Genomic DNA, 16120 nt, shown 5'->3' on the forward strand with positions numbered 1-16120 from the left:
CTGTAGGTCTGTTGCAAAATGATGGCACTCTTTACTCTGACCTCCATTAACATGAATTCCATTGATCTCACCCCAATGTTCTCTAATATTCTTGATTTCATCTAAAATTTTAAAGTCCTTCCCCAATTCCTTTAGGATAAGTCTTCCTTTCTGGTCAGTTATTTTGCTGGCTTGAGCAAAAATTTCCCTAACATAATAAGCCTCAAATGACCCTCTGATCTCAGAGAGGGATCAATGATGTTTCATTAGAAGCAAGAAGGTGACCTAAATGTTAGGATAGAAGTCATCAAGGGAATTCAGATGGCCTGGGACATTGTCCAAAATCAACAATGCCTTGAGTTTAAAATTGTTATTTCTATGTTTCTCTACAGATGGGGAAATATATGAAAAATCTGTCCTTAAAAAATGATGCTGTAACCCAAGCTTGGGGATTATATTTCTAAATCACTGGAAGTCTGCCCTTCACATAGCCCTTATGTCCTAATGTTTTACAAATGAGAGTCCAGCATAGGTTTTAATTAGAAAACACTGGCAGCATTAGATGCTGGCAATGGAGTTTGTCCATCCTTCCCCAGTTTAAATTCAGATTTCTCCTTGGCAATGTAAAATCCTAGGGAACATTTTTTCTTCTTCTTTCCAAAAGAGTCCTCTATTATCAACATTGAAAATATTCCTAGTACATAACTCTCTTCTATCCCCACCTCCACTCTTAATGACTTCAGTTCAACCTGTATTCTCCAGCTTCCCTTTCCAGATTTATTGCACATTTTTTTCTTTGGTGAGCTCTATCATCTTATCCAAATGGCTTACAACATATAGCTCCTAAGTCTGCTCTTGAACAAGCTATTCTCTATGCACAGAATATATTTACTCTGTCATCATTTCAATTTAAAAAGATTTCTACTTCCTTTCAATGACTGATTTCAGTGCTACCTTCTAGGCTTTTCCTGAATCTCCTAGATGTCTAGTCCCATCCCTATCATTTTGTAGGTACTTTGGATTCTTTTAAAGGTATATATTTTATTTCTCCAAATGCTTCTGAAGGACAGAAACCATTTCTTTTTTTTTGTCATTTTCCAGTGCCTATCAAGGACCTAGACATAAGTAGGGGCTAGAAACTATTTGTCAGTCAATTGATTAATTGCTGTATATAAAGCAAGTTTTTCTCTAACTAGAAAATTTCTCTAAGGGAAACATTCCTTCAAGCTCTCAAATCTCTATATCATGAGACAACTAAAAGAGAAAAGGAAAGATCAAGGAAATAATGGTCCAAACTCAACCAATAAATGTTTCCTGAAGAATTAATATATCACTATAAATGGTCAAAGAAGGGGGGGATGGATTTCAATCATTTAAATGAATATGATAAAAAGCAATCTACAAGTAGATTCAGTAGAAGATTCAAAAACAAAGGCAAAAGCCACATTGAAGTATTCCAACAAACCTGTAGGAATTGGTGAGTTCATAATCCAGAACCATATTAGTTGCTATTACACCACTCACTGCATCAATCTGAAATGCTTCATCTTGGTTGCCTGAGAGAATTGAATACTCAATTTGCCCATTCAATCCACTGTCTAGGTCAACAGCAAACACCTATGGGAATGTAAATCTTTCATTAGTCTATATGTGCTTTAATGTGTCAAAGTATCTGTGACTTCATTAATGTATTTCCAGTACCTCACCTGTATGACTATATGACTGTATGTATTTTCATATATATATATGTGTGTGTGTGTGTGTGTGTGTGTGTGTGTGTGTGTGTATACATTTTTTTTTCCTTTCTAATCTTTTTTTCCAGGCAAATTAGCAAAATAAGTAAGGTGATAAGTTTTAATTCCTTATGGAAATTTGAGTTTAAAGTGAACTCTAAGGAGGTAAACATAATCCAAAGAAATTGTGGAGTGCATATTTTATAGAAACTTGACTCTCAACAAGGAGTCGTTTGCTGATTTCTACAAGCTAGGTTGTAAATAAACACAATAGTCTTGTGTCTTTCTCCACAGGCATTTAGCATTTAGTATTTAGATTTAACAACATCTCACACAGAGAAAACTAATGATTTTTGTGACTATGAGAACCAACAATGCATTTTTGAGATTTGGTTTCTATTTTTAAAAATCTAATAACATGTTTGATTTTCCAAAAACATTTGGATTTCATAATAAAGTCCTGAATTGGGTGGCAACCAGATTTAACAGAAAAAAAAAAGTTAACTATAATCTGAAAACTGAGATATGCAAAATTTATTTTTTAAAAATCTCACAGTGAGATGGGAATAGATGGTATAATTATTTGTCCCATTCACATTTATAATCCAAATGAGACAGAACATTTAATAGAATAGGCGATAACTAGATCTTAGATTTCATTGGTATTAGGAACTCCTAGGTGTGAAAACTCCATCTTCAAATGCAGGGCATTTTATTTTAGCATGTCAATTAAACCCTCAGTTTTCTCTGATTATCTTGAAGGGCTCTTCTTGGCCTACATCCTATGAAACCACTTCCAAAATAACATAGGTGGAAGTAACGGAGTCTAGATTCACTATCCAGACATCTCCAAAGTATTACAATTCTTATCTGAGTTTATATCCACATATACTACCATCATAAGAAGATAAGCTCTCTATAATTATGAAGTGGGAAAGGAACTCCCACTGAGAATGAAAAAAGGGTGGCTTCTTTTTCCTTGATATTCTGTGGGGGGAAATGGCAATGTGAAAGGGAAGAATAATGGCTATTATTATTTTCATTTTTTTCCATAGCTTTATTTTTCCTAGTGAGTATAACTGACTTTCATCCTTAAGCAGTATTAAAAGTCAATCTCCCCAGACCTCAGTTTACTTTTTTGAAACATAAGTGAATTAAATAACATGCCTCAGAAGTCTATGATTAATCATGTTTTGAATACATACCAGGACAATGAAAATTTCATTTCAAAAAGCTCTTTTTTTATCTCAAAAACATTGCAGCTGTTCTTACCAGAGGTCCCTCTAGGCAGCATCATTATCATTCAGAGACAATATTCATTCAGTAAGAATCTGATGAGTATGCCGGTATAATGCCAAATGGAAGTCATTCCACCCTGGAGGTGTCTGGGTGGTCAATCTAGAGTGCCAACCAAGTTATTTTAAAGATGGTTTCACAGTATGCAGATTTAGACGAGCTCTTTAAGACAACTCAAGCCTGATCTAAGTATTTTAGAGAGAAGAAACTGAGGTTTTAACTGACATGTTGAAGATCACACAGACAATAAATTATCAAAACTAGAATTTGAATCCCAATTCTCTGACTATAAATTGAGCACTCTTTACTTTGAAATACATGAGCATCCATTCTAAGCGATAAGGCTTAGAGATTTTCAACAATCCAGAGACTCATTTGATGAACATGACTTAAGTTCATAGGTATTTTAGTGTATGTTTCAATAGAAAAGAGTTATAAAATTATATTGTGTTACCTGTATGATTTGTGTGTTGAAGATCTGTCCTTCTGACACTGATGTTTGGTAAGTGCTTGGCTGAAAAACTGGTACATTATCATTTACATCTTGAACTAAGACTGTCACTTTGCAGTAGGTTGTATGCAAGTCATTTTCAGCCAATACAATGAGGTTAATTTCATTTCTGACTTCAAAATCAAGAAACATGGGTTCCTTTACAATGAGTTCACCTGTAAGAAACAAAAATATGTTTGTTTCATGTATACAAATCTAACATGGAAATGAAGGGATGAAGCCATTTTATAGACATCACTCCCTAAAAAGTCACTATTTTATAAATTCCCAATGTAATTTTTAAACTGGAGATATACTTGAATAAGAAACTAAATAATACTAATCACAATATGGGAAAACTTAACAAAGACTTTTCTAAAAATCCTGAAAGTTATCCCCACTAGCTACTGAGCAAATACCAAGAAGTCAGGCTATCTATAACAACAACAAGGCATCCTCAAGGAGCATGAAGAGGTAGCAAATGCCAAAAGTTAAACCACCACCATGACTGTGATCAGAATCTCCCCTGGCCCCCATTAGAGAGAGCCCAGGATGTTGAAGGCAAAGATCAGAGCTTCCTCCAGACTCACCATGTTTCCAGCCCTGCCTAGAAGCCATCACCAAGAGGAGAAATGGACATTCTACCTACCAAAAAACCTGACCACCATCTTCATTCAGATCCTGATGAGAACTGTCCAAAGGAGTTTCAGAATCACAGTGCTTTCAGTTCAAACATCAGCTTGAAAAGCAATTACTGAGAAGATGAAGCCTGGCATTGTATCCTATTCATGCCACAGTCTTTACCAAAGACCATAAAAAGTTCTTAGAATAAAATTCTTGGCATTCTTAAATGGTTCAAAATCAAAAATTGGTAGGATTTTATCAGTGGAAATGACAGTAAGGGAAGAAACATTATCATCTTCTTGGTCACTGAACTCCTAAGAACTATAGGACTTTTTTATCTTACTTGCAAGAGAAACCCTTCTTTTTTGTTGTCTCTTCCATCAGAATGGGAGCTTTTCAAGAGCAGGGACTATCTTATATTTCTTTTTTTGCATTCCTCAATACTTAGCATAATTGCATCGAGTTTAATTTTTTTTCAAGTCAAGAGCAACAATAAGAGAAAAACTAATAAAGAAAAGATATTTAAATCACATTAAAAAGTGAAAATAATATATGGACTCTATTGGCTCTGATAGCAAGGCAAGGATTTTGGTGTTAATTCTTTCCCAAAGTAGCTAGCAGCCATTCAAATCAGTTAAGTTCCTAAGAGTTTATTTGTTTATTTTTTTACATTAAGCATGTAAATGCTTAATGGGGGCAGCTAAATGGTTCAGTGGAAAGAGCACTGGGCCTGGAATAAGGAGTACTGGAGTTCTGACCTCGGATACTTTATAACTGTGTGACCCTGAGCAAGTCACTTAGCCTTGTTTACCTAAATGCTCTGAAGAAGGAAATGGCAAACCACTCCAGTATCTTTGCCAAGAAAATGTCATGGACAATATGGTCCATACAGCCTCAAAAAAAAAATTGAATAAAAACATAAAGTGCTTAATAAATGGTTCTTTTCTTTTTTCCTCCTTTTCCCCTTCCTTATTTCCTCCTTTTTTCTCTCCTCTTTTTTCTCTTTATTTTATGCCAAAAATAGGATAAGTAGAAAAAATTAAACATAGGATTTAGGGGAAATTACATACAATAAGGATATGAAACAATCCATTTTGCTGAAGAGGAAAGAAATTGGAGCAATGAGTGGAAACTGCAAAATTTTGATTCAATAGAAAACTTTCCTAACAGTGAGAGCTCCCCACAAGCAGAATGGGCTATTTTGGGACTCAGTGGGCTCCTTTCCACTGGAGGATTTCAGAACAAGGCTAGAAGAAAACTTGCTGATCTGATGCAGAGGAGATTCTGTTCAAGTATCAATTGGACAATATAGGCTCTTTCATGCCAACTCTGGACAAGTATACAGAATCATAGGAGAGTAGGTCCCATGTTTACATATTTAGGAACTCCCTGAGAGTAGCTGCCTGAGGCAGCCAAGCCTCCTCAAACTAAAAGAGACAGACTTCAAAAGGCAACTCTCCACCATAACCTCATCTAGGTATTCTAAAATCCTGTCTTTTTATTTAAATACATCTCTTTTCCTTTCCCCTTTTTCAAGTCAATGAAATCAGGTGTTAACTTTTTATTTAAATACATCTCTTTTCCTTTCCCCTTTTTCAAGGCAATGAAATCAGGGGTTAATATTCATTTATAGATTTGATATGTCTTACTACATAGAAATAAAATGACACATTTAGAACTAAAAGAAAGGTCAGAGGGAATCTAGCCCAAGACCCTTGTTTTATTTTTTAAAGACTGTTTATCTTCTTTATTTTAATGTGTTTTTTTTATGTAGCTAAGTTTATACAGTACAGAACAGCACAGTACAGAACCTAAGCCACCAGTGAGTTCTTCCAGTATTAGGTTACTCATAGTATATTTTATAGGTCTTGTATATGCAATCCTATGGAAAATATCATAAACTTAGTGAAAAGCATTGGAGAAGCTTTTTGTCAACACTATGCTCAGTCAACAGATGAGCAACCAGGATCTCACATAGGTAAGAAATGCAAAGTCATTTAAAGCAACACTGCAAAAAACTAAAGCTTGTTTTCATCAAAAAAAAAAAAAAAAAGAATGCCCATCAATTGGAGAATGGTTGAGTAAATTGTGGCACATGAACATTATGGAATTATTGTTCTGTAAGGAATGACCAGCGGGATGAATACAGAGAGGACTGGTGAGACTTACATAAACTGAGGCTAAGTGAAATGAGCAGAGCCAGGAGATCATTATATACCTCAACAATGATACTGTTTGAGGATGTATTCTGATGGAAGTGGATCTCTTCGATAAAGAGAAGAGCTAACTCAGTTTCAATTGATCAAGGATGGACAGAAGCAGCTACACCCAAAGAAAGAACACTGGGAAATGAATATAAACTGTTTGCATTTTTGTTTTTCTTCCCGGGTTATTTATACCTTCTGAATCCAATTCTCCCTGTGCAATAAGAGAACTGTTTGCTTCTGCACATATATATTGTATCTAGGATATACTGTAACCTATTTAACATGTATAGGACTGCTTGCCATCTGGGGAAGGGGGTGGAAGGAGGGAAGGGAAAAATCGGAACAGAAGTGAGTGCAAGGGATAATGTTGTAAAAAATTACCCTGGCATGGGTTCTGTCAATAAAAAGTTATTTTAAAAAATGAACATTATAAAAATTTCCTCTCCTGGATACTTATTAACTACTGACTTTTATTAGCATGTACCCTTTTGTTTCCCTTATAGATTTTGCTATAAATCAATTAAAATTAGCAGAAATTTTATTCTACAAAATATTAGAGACAATAGAGAACTATTGTTCAGGAAACATGATGCAAGTCCTTAATTTTAAAAATAAAGAAAATCACAGCAAGAGACGTTAAGTGACATGCCCAAAATAACACAGACAGCAAGTGGTAGAGTCAGCAGTTGAACCCAGATCTTCTGCCTTCAAATCCAGTATTCTTTGCCCTAATCCACATTGTCTTGTTAGAGGTTTATAGGACACAATGTGTAGACAAGGGAATGAGAAAAAATAAAACAAATCAACAATGTACTTGAAAAAAGTGCTAGGACATTATGTTTATCTCTGCTCCTCCTCCACCCCAACCAATCTACTTTTGAATTGAATTCAATTCCAAAAGTATTATTAAGCATTTACTATATGGTAGGCTATGTGCTAAGTACTAGGAATAGAAAGGGGAAAAACTGAAAAGTCCCTACCTTCAAGGAACTTTATTTTTAAAATTAAATTTTAGTATTATCTTTTGTTTTATATCACCTAAGTTTACATCACCTCATTCCTTCCAAAGAGTATCTCTGAGAGCAAAGAAAATTTTTAAAGGAAAAAAAAAAGAGAGAGAAAGAAAGAAAAACATCAGCAAGACCAGTCAATAATGGTCATTGCTGTTGTGGTGATGGTTGTTTTAAAAATACCTTTATAAGCAATGCTCCATTGGGAGCTTACATTTTAAACAAAGTATTCAATCAGAAAATATTGAAATTAGAAGACATTCCCTGGGACATCCAGGGGATAGCATGCTTGCTTAGGTATAGTTTCTTTGTTCTACTTTTGAAATAGAGAATATTTTTAGAATTTCATCATTTATATTCTGGCCTTGGGTGTTCTTGTTAACCCTTACTTTTGCATTTTTATATCCAAATTGGTTACTATTTTAAAACCCAATCATTTTCCTTAACCACAGTCAATTGTTACCAATGTCCCCGATAGAAAATTCAGAGCAGACCTCACATGTGGCAGCAGCAGAATCTCTAAGATCTCTTGTGATGGGTTGGCGATGAAAGCAAGTGGTCTTCAATACATTTTGAGGCCCACATGTCTGAAGGGTGTACGGGGAGCTCCCCCAGCTCAGAGGAGCTGGAGTCTGAGGTGGGTCTGAGATGGAAGGCGCCCAGCCTGGGCTTTGTTTCCATCCACAATAGAGCACTTGACATTGTATCATATTCTGTTACTGTTTATACAGGAAAAATAATAATAGAATGCAATATAAAATTGTTGCAGTGTCACTTTGTAGAAAATGTGCCAATTACAGGGCAGATCAAAGGGCATTTTTTAAAATAAAAGGCTTGTGGGGGCTTTGATAATTGGAATTTTGCACTTGGAGCAGCTCTGCAACTCTAATGCTTTCCTTGCTCTGTTTTATTTTTGGTGTAACAAGTGGCATATGCCATGAAAGATTTGCAAATTGAGATGTGCAATGAGAAGTCTGTGAAATAGACTGGGATGTCCACTAGGCTGATATTGTCCCCTTAGAGAGCCATAAAAATTTTCTCAGGGATTTCAAAAGAGAATTGTAGTCAGGGAATTAAAGTAGAATCAGACTTTGCATTACAGCAGCAAGAATAAGTTTCAATCTGAAGACTAGAAATCTGTACATCTTCAAAGGAGAAGAAAACATCATTTGTTATAACTCCTAATGTGTAGTGTGATATACAAGTAACAGCTGTCCTGCTATGACTGTGTTTTATTGAAAGTAAATTGAATGTTATTTGATATTTTTCTCTTAAATATACATAGAAGTTCATAGGGAACTTCCAGGGATGGTATTAATTGCTTGTCTTTTAAAAATGATTAAACAAATATATCAATACATATATAAATGGAGATGTATTATATATTGTATAATATTATATATACATACATACATACATGTATATATGTGTGTATATATATACATATATATATATATACACAGCACAAAATAAGGTTACTATGGCATATCTATAACATGTGTGTTAATATATGTATATGCATGTATATATTTATTTAATACAAACCTGTAATCTCTTCAGTTTTGGGAACTCCCAATATAGAAACTCCTCCATCAGGAAAATGTCTATCATATTATTTAAAGTTATATAACTTCAGAAAGTTGCTTGGGGCATTGAGAAATTCATTGATTTGCCTATGGCCACTCAGCTAATTTATGTCAAAGCTAAGATTTGGCCACACTTCCATTTTACAACTCATTTTGTGCATATGTGTATGTGTGTAATATGCTATACATGAATGTTACATACATGTGTAATTTTTAGTGATGGCAAGGTTACTAAGATACATTTAAAAAATGAAACTTCTTCACAGAGTACATTCTTTTCCTATGGCTTGTCATCAGCAGAACCAAATTTCCCTAAATCAGTTTCATACAGTTCAGGACAGATTACACATCTCTCACATCAGTATACCCATGAACACAACTCACTTGACAAATATTTCTATAATTCAAGAAACTTAATAGGTCCCTTCCCTAAAATGACATATTTGCAACATTGGCCATTTATGTTTCATGTTAATATACCAAATAATATGATTAATTTTACCATCTGTTATTCACATGAACATTCAGAGTCAAATAACTGTCAGAGCCTTACACATAATCCCTCTGGTTTAGTTAGTGAGTCATAGATTCTCTTAAGCAATAGTGATACATAAAATTTGGAGACAGAATCCAACCCTGCAATGAAGGCTAGGGAGCAGTAGGTCAAGTTTGGCTCCATAAGAATAGAAAAGAGCATTTTTCTTCTCTCTCTCTTTCTCTCTCTCTCTCTCTCTCTCTCACTCTCTCTCACTCTCAATCTCTCTCTTTCTCTTTCTCTCTCTCTTTTTCACACACACAATACATACATACACATATTCATGTTTTCTTGCACTGATGACAAAGAAAATGTGTTTATAAATCATATCCCTTTCTCAAAAAGAAACGACATAACTGGAAAGACATCAATGTATAATTCAACATAGCACATTACATTTGGCAGGGCTGTTGCAAAGCTTCATTTGAGGGGTACATCCAGAAGAGCTTATAGTGATCAATGATACATGTGCCAAAGAGATGTAGAAAATGATTTTAGTTACATGGTCAAAGTTATAATGGGACATGTAGGAAGGAATGGGGTGTAAAATGGCAAAATATACCTTCACTATCATGTTTTCTACTTTATCAGATTCCTTTTCTATTCCTCTTTTCTGTCCCCCTTCAGGCACTCTGATGTGTATTACATTCCTACAAAGCCATGTTCTGATAGTGTCAGCTAAAACTAAAGTGTATTGCAAATAGGGAAACACTTGAAAACTGGTATTCCTGTTTCACGAAGCAAAGATTTTGAAAAGATGAAAGAAACCAACCAATCAAATTGAAGGATCTGGATTTGGAGACCTCCCTTCCCTGGAACCTGTCTTATAGGCAGGTATGTCTTTTGCTTTTGACTGATTTGTCAGAGAAAATCAGTAACAACTCAACCCTCTAAAACAGAAGGGTCCAGCTAGTCAGTCAAGTATTAAGTAAGCACCTACTGTACTTACTATGTCCTGGGAACTGTACTAAGTGGTACAGATGCAGAAGAAAGGCAAAAATGTGGTCCCCACTTTGAGAGAGAGAGAGACAGACAGACAGACAGAGACTGAGACAGAGAGAGATGAAGAGATGGAGAGATGGAGAGACAGAGATGAAACGGAGATAGGAGAATGAGAGAAACAAATACACACACACACACGCAGACACACACACACACACAGAGAATCTATAACCCATATATACACACATAACACACACATACAATATTCCCTTCACCTTAGACATCTAATTCTTCCTCTTCCTCTTTCTCCTTCTTTTCCTCCTCCTCCTCCTGCTCCTTTTCTTCCTCCTCCTTCTCCTCTTCCTCCTTTTTTTCTCTCTGTCTCTGACTCCCTCCATTTCCCTCCCTCCTTCTTTCTCCCTCCTTCCCTCCTTCCCCCTCTCCTCTCTATCTCCCCCCCACATACACATACAAGCCTGTAATCTCTTCAATGTTGTGAACTTTCAGTATAGAAACTTCCTCCACTGATGCCCATCAGCAAAATAGTTATAGGTTATAACCTCAGAAAGTTCCTTGGGGCAGTGAGAAGTTAAGTGATTTACCCATGGTCACTCAGCTAATATGTGACCAAGTTGGGATTTGGTGATACTATTTCATTATGTAATTCATTTTATGTATATATATATATATATATATATATATATATATATATATATGATATATAATACATAATATCTCTATATATGTGAGTGTATACATGTGTGATACATGTATACATATGTATATATGCACATGTGTGTATATTTGTGTTTGTATGTATTCTATATATGCACATACTCTTTCTCTCTCTCTTTTCCCTTCTATCTCTCAGATAGCTCTCTAATTATAGATCCCCACCCTCCTCTGCTATACCCCTTTCCAATCTCTTGTCTTATTCTCTGATGTCCTGTTTCATGGCACCCTTGGGAATGTACATGCTATAATTAACAGAGTTTCTTTAACTTTAGACTTCTTATTTTTCTTATAATCTTTGTGTTGTCTTATGTTGATAGAAACCTAGATCCATATACTTGATGCTTCTGTAACATAGGAGGTTGCTCACTTCTACTTTGAAACACCCTCCTTTTGCCATATTACTCATATACCTCTCTTGCTTTAAGGTTACTCTATCCACATGGCCTTATTTATGTCCTAGTTGCTATTATGAAGTGGCCACAAATCATTCTCTCATCTTTCTCAAGGAGTGCCTACCTCATTCACATCATCCCTTCTGTATCCCAACCCCCTTTTTATCATGCTTATGAACTTCTTCTATATTAGTATCTCTAACACCATGATCTCCTAACTCATCAACCTCCAAAATTGTCATGACTTACATCTTCATTTCCCCTCAGCAGCTCACAAAGATGATCATAGCTCACTATCATTCTATCACTTTCATGACCTATCAAGAACTTTGAAATTTCTCTCGGATCATGACCTTCTAATTTATTTTCTCTCCTTGTGCTTCCTAAAACTATTATTGATTTTCACTGCAATCTCCAATCCCTTTAACTCTCCAAATTTTCTCATCCAGTTCAACCAGATTACAACTAAGTGATCTAGTAGATAAGAGTACTTGGACTTGGCATTATGAAGTCCTGAGTTCAAATTCTACTTAAGCTATGTGACTTGTGTAAATCACTTTGTTTCTTTCAAATTCATCTGTTAAAATGAGATTAATACTTCAAAGAGTTAGGAGAATAAATGAGATAACAGGAATAGAATTTTGCAAACAGTAAAAACTATAAAAATGGCTATTATTACTAATTACTATTAATCTGGAACCCTTAAATCCCTCCTCTATCATTGCTTATGGCCAAACATGTTTGACAATATGCTCATTGTCAAATGTCTAAGCTTAGTTACTGAAATTTGGGTTTTGAAGGTCCTATAATAAGGTATCTCAAATGAGGAGGCATTAAAGAGACTGCTTTTTGCCTCCATAAACTCTTTCATATTTCTTGACTTCTCTTCATTTAAGGGCAATACAAAAGTTAAGATCTTCAAAATCATTCTTTTATAATAGTCTCATGGTAGTTCTCTCCATTCTTAGTCTCTTCCTTCTTCAATCCCTTCTCCATAAAGCTGAGAAAACAATCTTAAGTATAGGTCTGCCCATGGCATCTCCTTTCTTAAAAAGAATCACTTATAGTTCTTCATTCACTCTAGGATAAAGTACAAATGCTCCAGCATGGTATTTAAAAGCTTTGAACCAGATTCCAGCCATTTTAAAAAGACATTTTTATTGCTCCTCTTCATGCTTTTGATTTTTCAGTTAAACTAGAATTTCAGTGGTCTCTGAATTTACTCTTGCATCTCCCTTTTCTATGATTTTGACTCAACTATAACCCTTGCCTAGAATGCATATCATCTCTTAAAATCCCTAGTTACTTTCAAGGTTTAGCTCAGATATTATTTCCTGCAAAGAGACTTTTCAAATATTTTTTCAATTTTCTTTTATTGTTCTCCCTCTTCAATTTACCTTGCTAGTTCTTAACTTTGTACCTATTAAATGTTCCTAGTACTATTCCAGCTCTTTACTGTTTTTGCATCCCTAGGGTCTAGCATATAATAGATACCTACTGTTGACCAAGTTTTATTGAATCATTAAGATTATCATCAGTTCATTCTAGGATTGGTGAATAAGGCAATCATTACCAAAGCCTTTCCTCTCCTGATTTGTGTGTGCGTGTGTGTGTGTGTGTGTGTGTGTGTGTGTGTGTGTGTGTGTGTTACTCCCCATGGCTCCTAGGATGTGGATAGGTAGAAACTCAAGGTTAGAGGGCTTTCAGCCAGAATGCTCCTGAAACCATCTCTGATGCTGGACTATGATGATGAAGTAAGTGAATGACGACTTCACATGCAAATCCAAAACCAGACCCCAAAACTTATTTTACTTGGTCCTAGTCCCCTACAAACTGGAATGGAATGGTGGGGAGGTGAAATTGCTTAAGTAAAAGTCTTCACATGTGCATATAATCTAGATTAAATAAGACAGTTGTATGTCAATAGAGTAATTATTAAAAGCATTCTCCTTGAGGTTTGAGAATGAAGCAGTAGATACGGATCTACTACATAGTTGTTAGTCATCAAAAGTATGTTTCCAATAATCAATTGGTATTCATTTAAAACACAATAATGGTCTCATTAGAGCTAAATTAAATGCATATTGTATTTGGGAATAATTTCTTTACTACCACACAGTCCTTTTTTGTTGCATTGTTGACATTCAGTGGCGAATTAGAAAAATCTCAAGAAAACTCCCCAGGGCTATACATATGTATTTATTTTTAATTCAACCTGAATACCAGTGATCTCACCAGGACATCTCCAAGTTTTTACAAAGGATGAGTAAATATAACTGAAAAGTAATATGTTTAAAGTATTTTAAAAAGTAGGATAGATCTTTCTTTATGTGGAAGCAGAGGGAAGACTGTTTCTATAGAAGAATTTGGTTAACATTTGCTTCTGTGACAAAAGATGATGATTTCAAATCATCCTTGATTAGTTACAAGAATACACAATTTCTTATTTTATTCATTTGGAGGTTTTAAGTCATCAGATAATTACCATGGTTGACAAGTATTTGCAACTGAAATAACACAAAGACAGGTGAAATATATCTATGAATTCCAAATGACAAATTTTACTCTTTTTATTCTTGGTCTGTGAAGTAATTCTCAATAGTTTTAAGTGGAAAAAATGAATATAGTTTAAAAGGCAAATGGTTTACCTGTTTTAGAGTTTAAAGAGAATACTCCATTTTCATTTCCACTAAAAATCCAATATTTTATGTCTTTTCTACTGGACTCTGGAGTGAAGGCTTCGACAGTCACAATAGGAGTTCCTACAACAATTAAATAAAGAATATTTCAGAAAAGGAATATTTCAAAGAGAAAATCATTGAACATATAAGAATTTATTTAATCCCTATCATGTACACAGAACTTTAGATATTTGGGGAAGTGGGGGGTGGTGGCCAAAGAGGAACAGTATAATAATCATGAAGGTTTAAATGATTAACATGACACATGCAGAAGTCCACAAGGGAAATAATGTTTCAGGAACAGAGAATGCCTGCTAGAGAACAGGCAGAAATAAGCTCAGATAAATAAGCAGAGGTCAATTTAAAGAGACCCTTGATGCCAATTTGGATTTGATAAGACAAAAACAGAAAAACCATTGTAAGCTTACGAGCAAAATAATGACATATTATAAGGGAGTGATTAGTGTGTCAATGGCATATACTGAAGTAGAGAAGGATTTGAGGGGAAAATAGCTGAAGGTATTATAACAATTTAGATGATAGATGGTAAGAGTCTATATTAGATAACAGTAGATTAGAGTACAGTTAGATTTTAAAGGAAATAACAAAACAATGGGTATATGAATGTTCTCTCTCTCTCTCTCTCTCTCTCTCTCTCTCTCTCTCTCTCTCTCTCTCTCTCTCTCAGGGCTTGCCACTCCCATGGAACTTTACATTTTCAGTTTTAGCTTATATTACTTACTAAATTCAATAATTTAATTAATTAATTAAACAATAACTTAATTAATTATTGGTTACTTAAAGAAGGCTTTTGGGATACCTTATATAGTTGTGATTATATCATGTCTCTTTTATTAGATTTTTATAAACATCAAAGAAGAAGCTTAGCTCATATAAATTTTTTTTTCAGAAGCAGTAGCAGCAAGATGATTATATATGGAAAGAGCATAGTCATTAGACTATCTATAAGACTAATTAATTAAAACTAGATTTGAAGTCAATAATAAAAATGAGAATAACATTTATAATATGCTTTAAGGTTTAGAAAACACTATGTGTATTAAATCAGGCATATATAATTGGGTATATATGCATGCATGAATATGTATTTATATAGATATATGCATGCAAATTTATCTGCTTGTACATACATATAACATGTGCATATACTTATATGCATATACATAGACATCTGCTTGTACATGCAAACATAAAGACATATATACATATACATAAATATGTATACATAGAGACATATACATATGTGAGGGTTTGTGTGTGTGTGTATGTGTATATATATATATATATATATATTATATTTATATATCTATCTATCTGTATCAACAAGCTTGTGAGGTAGGTACTATTATCATCCCCATTTTATGAAGAAGGAAGCTGAGGTTGAAAGCAGTGGAATGACTTGCTTGAAGTTACATAAGTAAATGTCTATGGCCGGATTCAAAGTTAGGTGTTCTTAACTCTAAGCCCAATGTTCTGTCCAATGCACCTAAATTTGAATTCTGTCATTCTTGCTTATTAGCTACAAAACCATGAGCAAATAATTTAATCACTATGAACACATTGACTTTGATTTTAGCAACAGATTATCTCTACTTTCTGAAAATCATTCTTCCTAAGAATGGAGAAACACATTGTCAATGAAGTGGCCACTTAATGATGAGCTCTTTGGCATAGCAACTTAGGAAATAAGGGGAAAATGACCATCTGTACAATGTGGATATTAATACCTGTACTAATAACTTCATAGACTTTTATGAGATTCATTTGCTTCAAGTGTTTTATAATTTAAAAAAAAACTCAACCTGTGAATTCATTGAATTTGGAAAACTCCTAATAAAGAATCTGCTTCTACCAAAATAAACAGGCAACTTTTCTGCAATTCTGCAGAA

At 34.5% G+C, this 16120-nt stretch overlaps 1 protein-coding gene across 1 annotated transcript in view; it reads right to left on the reverse strand.

Annotated features, from left to right (window-relative positions):
• Positions 1–16120, reverse strand: part of DCHS2 (dachsous cadherin-related 2) — a 329685-nt gene that overhangs the window by 18749 nt on the left and 294816 nt on the right. The window contains exons 14-16 of the mRNA XM_051963913.1: positions 14178–14291; positions 3463–3674; positions 1445–1596 (exon numbers count right to left, since the gene is read on the reverse strand). Coding sequence (XP_051819873.1) covers positions 1445–1596; positions 3463–3674; positions 14178–14291 — 478 coding nt within the window. The remainder of the gene's footprint in view (positions 1–1444; positions 1597–3462; positions 3675–14177; positions 14292–16120) is intronic.

The sequence above is a fragment of the Antechinus flavipes genome, chromosome 6 (assembly GCF_016432865.1).
Source record: "Antechinus flavipes isolate AdamAnt ecotype Samford, QLD, Australia chromosome 6, AdamAnt_v2, whole genome shotgun sequence".
In the NCBI taxonomy this organism is placed as follows: Eukaryota; Metazoa; Chordata; class Mammalia; order Dasyuromorphia; family Dasyuridae; genus Antechinus; species Antechinus flavipes.